The sequence below is a fragment of the Microtus oregoni genome, unplaced genomic scaffold (genome assembly GCF_018167655.1).
Source record: "Microtus oregoni isolate MIOR12 unplaced genomic scaffold, Mior012 000098F_ref0000018, whole genome shotgun sequence".
Classification (NCBI taxonomy): Eukaryota; Metazoa; Chordata; class Mammalia; order Rodentia; family Cricetidae; genus Microtus; species Microtus oregoni.
Genome location: NW_024544711.1, coordinates 2,124,334 through 2,135,587, shown reverse-complemented (window position 1 = coordinate 2,135,587; position 11,254 = coordinate 2,124,334). Strand labels below are relative to the sequence as shown.

Here is an 11,254-nt window from a genome sequence, read left to right as displayed (position 1 = left end):
GAGAGAGGCAGGCGGATCTCTTTGAGTTCGAGGCCAGCCTGGTCTACAGAGTTGAGTTCCAGGTCAGGCCCCAAAGCTACAAAGAAACCCTGTCTCGAAAAACCAAAAACAAACAAAAAAAGTCTTTCTCTTACAACCAGTAATACAGCATTCCTGAAATGTCTGTAAGCTGCCAGCTGCTAACCAAGAGATTTTTAGCAGACAGGTTGAGATGGAGGAACAGTGACACTGAGAGATGAGACAGGGGAACAAGTTTAAAACCAAAAGCAGTGGACATTTATTCCTCATTTGTGTGCAAGAGTGTAAAGATGCATTCCAAAGACGCTGATGACTAGAGAGCGTCAGCCAGGCCTTCAGGCTGGCCGGGTTTACAGTCAGGTTAGGGAAGGGGTGAGGGCAGGTAACTTGCCTAGTTCACACGTATGTTTCTGGGTAACAGTTGTTTACAAATTTCAAACTACATTTTACTAGAGTCAAGGGAAGACTTCAAAAAGCCACATACAGTACAATTTAAAACCAATGAACATCCTGCAAATGTTAGTGCAAAGTAATTATGTAGAGTCTCCAATACAAGATTGTGCTCATGTTTTCCAGGTTTGGTCAGTTATTCTTTTATGATTACAATCACAGAGGCTTAACTTGTCAAACAGCAACACCTTTGTATTCTATGTCCTATGTACCAAGAGACTATCACAAGGTTTTGGTGAAATGCTGCTCAGTTTCATAACAAAGCAAATTTATTTAGTTTAACAGTCATGTTCCTGGAATGGTGCACATAAGTTTCATGAAAATGCCTTTGAGCTTATGCCTCTATCTTATTTAATAAACTACTCTCCTATCTTGTTTACGATGTAAACTGGAATTGTTTCATGATTTTGAAATGCAACAAATATAAATGAGAACATTTCAGGGACGAGGAGAAAATCCACCACTAATCTTAACTAGACAAACTTTTTAAATCAAAAAGCCTATTCACACAAAATTATATGTAATGACTGTAGTAATCAGTTTATTACACAGATTAATCATTCTTGAACGTACAAGCTCCAGAGGAGCAACTGGGTCTTTAAATATACACAAGTATTTCCATCAAATGAATTTTCACCCTTACATCGAAATAGGCCTAAAGCAGTTAAAAACATAAGAAAAATAAGAGCTATTAGCTATGTATTAACTGAGAAACCACATACAAACCAAAGATTATGGAAAGGGGCTAAAAGGAAGAAGGCAGAAAGGGCAGGGAGATGTGAAAGTGTCGGGAATAAAGTCCACCACACTTTATGTACTAACAGCTCCAGTCCATTTAAATGTTGATCAGTCAAACTCAGACCTTAAATACAGCGTGTAGGCAGAGTCTAATCTGTTTGGTCATAACATTCACCTAAGTTGTAGGTCCTTCAGGGTGAAATGAATACAGAAACAGCTTCATGTTCTTCACCGTGCTTTTTATGACTGTTTGAGATTAGATGGGTTCCACTTAAAAACAATCTCCTACGGGTCACTGGAGCTTTTTCCCTCTCATCAAGCAAACACTGTGTACCCACTACCCCTCACATCTTGCCATTATCCAAATTTAGGTCAATAAGGAAAGCTTTTAGTCTCACACCTAGGTTATGCCCGGAGAACTGGCTTCTCACACACACACTTCTCTGCTAGGAGGCAATGTTGGTACAGAAGTACAGTATTTCTAGTTTGTTGTTCCAAGTATGTACAACACGCAGCACTGCTGTGTCAGGTAAACATGTGCACAGGGGAAGATGAGGCGTGGGCTCATAGAAAGCAGTCAAATGGAAATCAAAAGGACTTTCTCTTTCAGAGTTCCCCTAGCTTTATTTGTAGAGGTTATCCAATAATTTCTTTAATTACATCGCATACTTCTGAGTCCATTCCCGAGCTATTCTGTTGTACCTGTACACACACAAAGAGAACTTGGCTTAAGAGAGGTAAGGAGTCAATGAGCAACACATTTCATTCATTATCCCAATTAGTAATTTTAGGGCAATAACTGAAAACACTAAAGCAAAATCATCTTTTCCCCTCCAATTTCTTTCACACACACTCCCCCCTTACTCTCTCAGTCCCACCCCCCTATCTGAGCTAGGGTCTCACTTCAGAGCCATGGCTGGCCTTGGACTATCTAAAACTAGGATGGATGGCCTCAAACCTGAGGCAATCCTCCTGGGTGCTGCCATTACAGAGATGTACCATGACCTAGCTTTACCTCTAATTACAAATAAGCCTGTATTCATAATACGGTGAGACACTGCTGTAAAACCAAAACGATTTCCTATAAATGCAGTATCTAGAGAACTCAAGTCAAGTTTAGAATTTGCTGTTACCTTTTTCTTTTTTTCTTTAAATTCCCGAGACAAGGACTCACTGTTTAACAGCCTTGGCTGTCCTGAAACTCAAATTTGTAGACCAGGTTGGGGAACTCAAGAGATCTGACTGCCTTTGCTCCTGAGTGCTGGAATTAAAGTCGTCTGCCACCAACATCTGGCTTCCACCCTATGTTTCCGACTGACCTTCAACTCAGTGCAGCCAAAGGCAACCTTAAACTTGTAGTCTTCCTACCTCTGGAGGGCTATGGTATGTGCTAATACACCTTAAGATTTTTTTGACTATGTAATTCTACATTATATGGTTTTTAAAATCACTTAACAGTAATTAAAATGGAATAATGAACTAAGAGGGGAGACTGAGACAGTAGTTTCCAAAAATTGTCTCAAACAACACATAAAAATAAAAAAAGAATGAGACCAGCCTGTACTACATAGACTCTTGTCTCACAAAAATACAATAAGGGAGCTAGAGACTTGCTGTTAAGAGACTTGCTCCTCTTAAGGAGGACTTCATTCTGCTCCTAGCTCCTGCATGGTAGGTCACAACCATCTGTAACTCCAGTTCTGGAGATCCAAGTCCTTCTGGACTCTGCGAGTACCAGGCACTCATGTGGTATATACACATATATGCAAGCAAAACTTTCACCTATTCATACACATAAAGTAAACATAAAAATTATAATGAAGTTTGAATGGTGTTGCATTTCTTTAGTTCCAGCACTTGGAAGGCAGAGGCAAGTAGATATACCTGTGAATTGAAGGATACCTTCGTCTACACATTCCAAGCTACAGGCCAGCCAAAGGTACACAGTGAGACCCTGTCTCTAAACAAAACCAAATAAAACCCTACAAAGAAATAGAATGACACAATACCTTCCTTTATATTAATAAAACAATTATTTGGCATGGTTTACTTCAATAATTTATATAATAAAAAAATTGCTCCATAAAAACATTCCAGTAACAGGGGAAGCTGTAAAAGTCTAGAAGGATAGTACTTGAGGTAAAGACAGTTAAACAGTGAATCACGAGGCTAGCCTCAGCTACATGAGACCATTAAAAAACAACAAACCAAAAAAGAAAGAGAAGACAAAGGAATAGGAATGAATCATTAGGCATAATAGCTCATTCCTGGAAATCTGGCATTTGGGAGGCTGAGACAAGAAGACAGTGAATGTGGCAGCAAAGGCTACATAGCTAGATTCTGTTTCAAAATGTGTACATATGTGTGAACACAGGTTTGACAAGACATCCTATAGCCCCAGCTATCAAAGACACTGAAAGGCAGAAAGGTCATTCTATTACAGGAATTAAAAGCCAGCTTGGACAGCATAGTGAGACTCTATCTCAAAAACAACCAAAACAAAGCAGTAGGCAAATCTGAGTTTGAGGCCAGCTTGGTCTACAGAACGAGTTTCAGGGCAGGTAATAAAGCTACACAGAGAAACCCTGTCTCAAAAAACAAACAAAAAACCCCAAACAAAACCAAAATAAATACAGCTAATGTTTGGGGACATACATCTTTAGCTACAATATTTGGGAGGTAGGAGCAGGTAGATTTGTGACTTCCAGGACAACCAAGACTTTTCAGTGAAACTGCCCCCAAAATAAATAAAAAAATAAATAAATTAAGCTGCAGGGTCTGGAAAATGGCAGGCAGATGACGCAGCAGTTGAAGACCAGCTGCTCTTCAGAGGATCACTCACATGGTACTTTATATCCGCTAATGACAGTTCGAGGGAATCTGATGCCCTCTTCTGGCCTCTGAACAAACATGCAGGTAACAAGCATACACACAATAATTTAAAATTTTTAAAATTCTGCCAAAACACATGATTATAATAGATGCTACTTAGACATAAAACAAAACACTTTTAAGAATTAGTGCCAGAATCCCCCATTCCTGATGTAGCTCCATTAACATCACTATCAAAAAACCCAATCAATAATCTATGATTTTTCTGTTATTTATGATTTTGTTTTTTTGATTCTGTTGTTTTTGAGATAGGTATCAAATTCACAATTCTCCTACTTCAATATTTTGCCTATCTATATCTATGAATTTTCTAATACAACATATTTTAAGTAATCATGTAATATTTTGTTTTTAATTAGTTAAGAGATAGGGTCTTACTCAAAAGAGATCTACCTGTCCCTGCTTCAAAGAACGGAGATCAAAGGGATGAACTACACAGTCAGCTATCTGTTTATGGGTTGTTACTTTTTGTTTAGTTTTTGACATGACAGGGTCTCTTTGTATAGCCCTGGAACTCACTCTGTAGACCAGGCTGGCCTCAAACTCACAGAGATATACCTGCTTCTGCCTCCAGAGTGTTCACATCAAGGGTGTGCACCACCACTGCCCAGTGGCAGACAGATCTCTGCATTCAAGGCCAAGCTTGTCTACAGAGCCAGGGGACTCAAGGCTACACAGAGAAACTTTCTCCAACAGTAAAAAATAGAACAAAACAAAAAACATCTAAGTTCTCCGATATGGTTCCTATCATAATCTCACTAAATAATACCTAAAAGCAAAAATGATGAGTTTGAGGCCACCCTGGTCTACAAAGCAAGTTCCAGAACAGTGAGGACCGTTACATTGAGAAACCCTGTCTCAAAAAACAAACCCTGCCCCAAATAAAAACAAAATCCTTTCATGTACTCCTTGTAGAGTTTATCTTAAACATTCAGTCCAAACACCAACGTTATAAGGAAGTTTTGAGACAGCTCCACCCCACACCTGACAGGGGATACTTACTTTTCTCTATCTGTTTTGTAGATCCGAGCAATCTCAGGCACTAAAGGATCATCTGGATTGGGATCACACAACAGAGAACAGATGGACAAAAGTACTAGGGCATTAAAAAAAAAAAAGTATATGTTAGTAGAAGATCAAAGTAAAGGGCTTAAACATGAGAAGCTGGGTAGCACTCAGGAGGCAGGGATAGGTAAAGAGATGGATCTCTGTGAGTTCAAGTCCAACCAAGGCTGTATAGTGAGACCCTGTTTCCAAGGGAAGAACAAACAATGCCCCCCCAATCAACCTGAGATGCTACCAATGTTAAGAATAGAATCGGGAATGCAGGTAACTTAATGATAGAAAGCTTGCATAATGTGCATGAGATTCTGTTCTGAATTCAGTTATTAGCAGAACAAAAGCTCTTCTAAACCCTAGATTGAGAACACTTGTCAGTGCCAGTGAACTTCAATTTTTAAAAGCTCAAGTTTAGAGAAAATCAGCTGTCAAATTTCCAGCAACAGACAAAATTAGTTGTCTGACATCACCCTCCAATACAAGGAAACTTCAAGGACAGCTCAGGATAGAAGAAATTGTCTCAAAAATGAAATAAATTTTAGCCAGGTACCAGTAGCTCACACTTGTTATTCCCACACTACAGAAACTAAGGCAGGCACATTGCCACAAGTGGAAACCAGTCTAGACTACAGAGTAAGACAGCAAAAATAACCAAACAGGGCACCAGTGAAATGGCTCAGCAGTAAAAAACTTGAACAGACTGCCAAGCTAAGTTTGATTCCTGGAACCCAAAAGCGGAAGGAGATAACGAACTCCAAGAGTTGGCCTTTGATCTATATGCAGTGTTTTTTGCGTCCCACCCCACATACATTAGTAAGTAAATAAAGTCAAACAATCACATCATTCACCCTCTCAGTGGTAGCTGGCTTATTTACACTTTCACTCTATATCAAGCTAGCCTAAAATTTGCTATGCAAGAATAATTTTGAACTAATATCAATCATTCTGCACCCATTTCTCAAAAATATAGGATTACAGTGTATATACCACTATAACAGGCTTCTACTTATTCTTGAGTATCACAATCAACAAGTTGACATTATACCAAGGATTATCTATTCTTGAAAAAAAATCAACCCCTTTCCATTGTGTCAACAAATCTACTACAGAGTAATGAAGATTGGCTCTTTCAAAAGAAACAGGAGTGGGGGCTCAAGATATGGCTCAGCAGTTAAGAGCACTGACTTCTCTTCCAGGGAAGCCAGGTTCAATTCCTAGCACCCAATTGGCAGCTAACAACCATCTAACTCCAAGATCTGACATCCTCACACTGACATACACGCAGACAAATAAAATTTTGAGAGAGAGAATATGAAACAGGAGTTATAAAAAAAAAATAAATAAATAAACTGGGGCTGGAAAGACAGCTATGCAATTAGGACCGCTAGCCACTCAGGACCCAGGTTCAATTCCCAGAACCCACATGGTACTGTGGTACATGCTCACAACTCTAACTCCAATAACAACACTCTCTTCTGGCCTCTGGGGGAACCAGACACATACACAATACAAATACATCCATTAATGCAAAGCACACATAAATTTGAAAAACATAATTTTTAAAAAGATAAACCAATAAACAATATAATCAATTATTTCACCTTGACATCAAACAACTATTCCATTACCTTTTGAAATAGTTAGTGCTGGAGACCACTGTGATCGTAGAATATCAAGACAAATGCTGCCATTACTGTTAATATTTGGATGATAAATTCTTGTTGTAAATGCAACCTAAAGAAAAAGAAATCCTTGTGATTGATTTAGTATATTCATACAGAGCATATTAAAAGCAATTATCATATTCCAAATACCTTAGGTGGTTTGAAGGGGTAATCTGTTGGAAAATGAATTGTCAAGAAAAACACTCCACCCTGATAGGGGCTGTCATTCTGTTGATGATAAGAAAGTGAGATTTAAAATGAATAAATTACATAAAGTAAGTATTAAGGAATTAAAGTGAATACTTACTGGCCCCATTATTGTAGCTTGCCAATGAAACACTGAAAAAGAACAAGAAAAAGAAAACTATCATGTTAAAGATATTCACATCAAACCTATACTGTAGAAACCTATCACGCCTACTTAATCAAAATTCATTTATGCCAGGCAGTTGTGGCTCACAACTTTAATCCCAGCACACAGAGGCAGAGGTAGGTGGCAGAATGGTCTACAAAGCGAGTTCCAGGACAGCCAGGGACACACAGAGGAACCCTGTCTTGAGGGGGGGTGTGTGTGAGAGACTACAACAAAGTTCATTTATAAACAGTATGATAATGACTCACCCCACCACAGGGTTTCTCTAACAGCTTTAGCTGTCCTCAAACTCACAGAGATCCATCTGCCTCTGCTACCCGAGTGCTGGGTTTAGAGGAATGTACCACCACTGCCTGGCAATAATGGCTATTTTCTTTTTACAATTTACTTAATTTTATTTTATGGATATGGTGTGAGGGTTTCAAATCCCCTGAAACTGGAGTTATAGACAGTTGTGAGCTGCCATGTGGGTACTGGGAATTGAACCCAGGTCCTCTGGAAGAGCGGCCAGTGTTCTTAATGCTGAGTCATCTCTCCAGTCCAATGACTATTTTCTATGGGCAGGATGAAGACTAAACCAGTTATGATCTCAAACCACTGAAAAATACACACACACACACACACACACACACACACACACACGTAAATAAAAACAGACAGATGAGCAGGGTGCCTTTAATCCCAGCACTCAGGAGGCAGAGAGTGCCTTAGAATCCAGCCTGAGATCCAGGACAGCCAGGGCTGTTATAGAAAAAGTCTTGAAAAACCAAATGAACCAAATACATACACTAAAACAAAACAAAAACGGACAGCCAATTTAAAAATAGGTGGAGAGGCTAGAGAGATGGTTTGGCAGTTAACCATATACACTACTTTTGCAGACCAGAGTTTGGCTCCCAGCACCTTAATCAGGTGGCTGCGCCAGAGGACCCGTTAACCTCTTTTGGTCTCTGAACACTTACATTTGTGTACATACACACCAAGCTCACATACACCACCACAATCGAAAACACAATAAAATCACCAACAACACAAAAGAACCCACACATTTTTCTTGAGGCTAGCAAGATGCTCAACGGGAGCTATCAAGCCTGACATGATTCCCAGGACTCCCAAGCTGTTCGCTGTCCTCCACATATTTCACCATAGGATGTGCACACACATTGGACCTAAGCACGGTAGTATAGTATACCAACAACAACAATACTGGCAAAGCTGAGCCATGATGCTAAATCTAAGTTTATGTTTGGCTAAGTAAAGGGTTTGAGGCCACCCTGGTGAGTTCCAGGTGAGCCAAAGCTACATGGTGATTCTATCACTAAAACCAAACAACTAACTTACCAACAAACAAAACCTGTTTCAAAGTCATACCTGGAAGATAAATTTGTTTACAAAGTCCAAAGAAAAGTTCTAAATGCTATTTCAAAAAATGATTCATTGAATAGTGGAGACACATGCCTTTAACTTTAGTCCCAGCACTTGGGATGCAGAGGCAGGAGGATCTCTAAGAATCCAAAGCCAGCCTCATCTACAAAGTGAGTTCCAGGACAGCTAGGGCTTTTACACAGAAAAACCTTATATTGAAAAATTAATACACACACACACACACACACACACACACACACACTTGTCTTTTTTTTTTTCTTCCCCACTCTGAAACAGGTTTTGTCCTGGCTACCCTAGAACTGCTCTGTAGGTCAGGCTGGCCTCTAACTCACAGAGATCTACATGCCCCGCCCCCTTAGTGCTGAGATTAAAGGAGTACACGGCAACCACCACTTGGCTACTTCCAAGACTTAACCATTCTTCAATATAATTGCATAAAATATACTTAAAAAATAATGCTGGCGTCTTCTTTTCCAATCCGCCATCTGTGGTGGCAGCGCCGCCAGGATACAGATTTTTGTGAAGACCCTTACGGGGAAAACCATATGCTCAAGGTTGAACCCTCGAACACTATAGAAAATGTCAAGGCCAAGATCCAGGATAAGGAAGGAATTCCTCCTGATCAGCAGAGGCTGATCTTCGCTGGCAAGCAGCTGTACTTTGTCTGACTACAACATCCAAAAGGAGTCCACCCTTCATCTGGTGTTGAGACTTCGTGGTGGTGCTAAGAAAAGGAAGAAGTAGTCTTACACCACCCCCAAGAAGAACAAGCATTAAGAGGAAGAAGGTGAAGCTGGCTGTACTCAAGTACTATAAGGTGGATGAAAATGGCAAAATTAGCCGTCTTCGTCGGGAGTGTCCTTCTGATGAATGTGGTGCTGGAGTTTTCATGGCCAGCCACTTTGACAGACATTATTGTGGCAAGTGCTGTCTGACTTACTGCCTCAACAAGCCAGAAGACAAGTAGTTGTGTATGAATAAATAAAAAGACAGGAACTGAAAAAAAAATGCTGGCACATTACAGAAAGGGTTTAAATACTCAAATTAGGAAAAACTATTTTCAAGTGTGCATGTGGTGAATGTGTCCACATGCATGTACTTGTGAGAGTGTTACCTGTGTGTGTGGAGATCAGAAGTTGACTTTGGATATATTCTTTACCTTACTTTTATTCTAGACAGTTTTTTCACTGAATTTGAAGCTGGCCTTTTCAGCTACAAGGGCTGGTCACTGAGTCCCAACCCACTTGTTTCCACATTTTTGTATTCCAGCACTGGTTACAGGTACACTGCTACACATCCAGCTCTTTCTATCGATGTTAGGTATATTAAACTATGTTTGCATTCTGTACAGCATACACTTTACCCACTGCACCATCGTCTCAGCTCAGAAAGATTGATGTCTTTTTTTATTTTTCCTTTTGTTTTCAGTGGGGAGTAGAGGAAACCCTGAATGAGTGAACTTCTGAGTGGAATGTGTCTTGTTGGCGTGCACACAACCACGTCAAGAAATCCAAAGCTTCAGACCCATGGGAAAATGGCAAAGCCTTCCCCTCTGGATGAGGCTCAGAGAATTGGCAAAGCTGTTTTCTGATCAGTGTGCAGATTATAGTGTGAACAGAAAATGCCCACTATAACTTTCTCTCCTGGATGATTACAGCTCAAAGACTATTTCTCCTACAGAGATTAGCTAAACTTGCTTCAGTGTTTGGTAGAGTACAGCATAAATTTTGCCTCCTTGCTTATCTGTCTCTAACAGCCCTGCCTTCTTCTTCAGCTGCATGTAATAACCCCATTTTCCATTTTATACAATGAACACACTGAGCTTCTGGGGTACTGTGGTTTCTGCATCAGAAAGTTCAGTGTACCCAATCTTTCTTTCTGTTTCCATATGTTTGTATTTTCTTCATTTAACAAACACCCCAGTCAGGTACAATTCCTGAAGCCCTAAAATACGTGGCAATGGGTGTTTTGTCTGAATGTATGTGTGTGCACCACATGTATGCAATGTCCAGGAGGCCAGGAAAGGACCCAAGATTCCCTGGACCTGAAGTTACAGACAGCTGTGAGCCACTAAGAGGGTGATGAGAACTGAATTTCAGGAAGAGCAACCATTACTCTTAACTGAGGGAACCATCTCTTCAGCTCCAAATATTTTTACATTTTTAGACAGGGTCTCATGCATGCCAGGCTGGCTTGAAACTGCAGAGGATGATCTTTCCACCTCTATGATGGCATGTGACACCACGACCAGTTTATGTAGTCCTGAGGTTCAAACCTAAGGCCCTGTGCATATTACTTAAGTACTTTACCAACTGAGCTACATTCCCAGCCACAACAACAACAAAATTAGGTCATGCAAAGGTAAGTGTAGCACTTACCTTTAATCTTAGTACTAAAGAGGAAGGGGCAGAAGGATCTTTTTGACTTTTGTTAAAAAAAAAAAAAAACTTTTGATACAAACAACTAATGCCAGGCCAGTCAGAGCTACACAGTTAAGACCCTGCCTCAATTAAAAAAAAAAAAAATTTAACAGGGGCTGGAGAGATGGCTCAGTGGTTAAGAGCTCTGGTACTCTTCCAGAACCAGGGTTCAAATGCCAGCACCCACACGGCAGCTAACAACTGCCTGTAATTCCAAGATCTAACACCCTCACACACAAAGACATACACGGTAA

At 40.1% G+C, this 11,254-nt stretch overlaps 1 protein-coding gene and 1 pseudogene across 1 annotated transcript in view; one reads left to right on the top strand and one right to left on the bottom strand.

Moving 5' to 3' along the window:
* Positions 1 to 468: 468 nt before the first annotated feature.
* Positions 469 to 11,254, bottom strand: part of LOC121443016 (ubiquitin-conjugating enzyme E2 D2) — a 38,740-nt gene continuing 27,954 nt past the window's right edge. The window contains exons 3-7 of the mRNA XM_041644699.1: positions 7,129 to 7,160; positions 6,972 to 7,049; positions 6,786 to 6,891; positions 5,101 to 5,194; positions 469 to 1,908 (exon numbers count right to left, since the gene is read on the bottom strand). Coding sequence (XP_041500633.1) covers positions 1,863 to 1,908; positions 5,101 to 5,194; positions 6,786 to 6,891; positions 6,972 to 7,049; positions 7,129 to 7,160 — 356 coding nt within the window. The 3' untranslated portion in view covers positions 469 to 1,862. The remainder of the gene's footprint in view (positions 1,909 to 5,100; positions 5,195 to 6,785; positions 6,892 to 6,971; positions 7,050 to 7,128; positions 7,161 to 11,254) is intronic.
* LOC121442922 lies at positions 7,602 to 9,547 on the top strand (annotated as a pseudogene).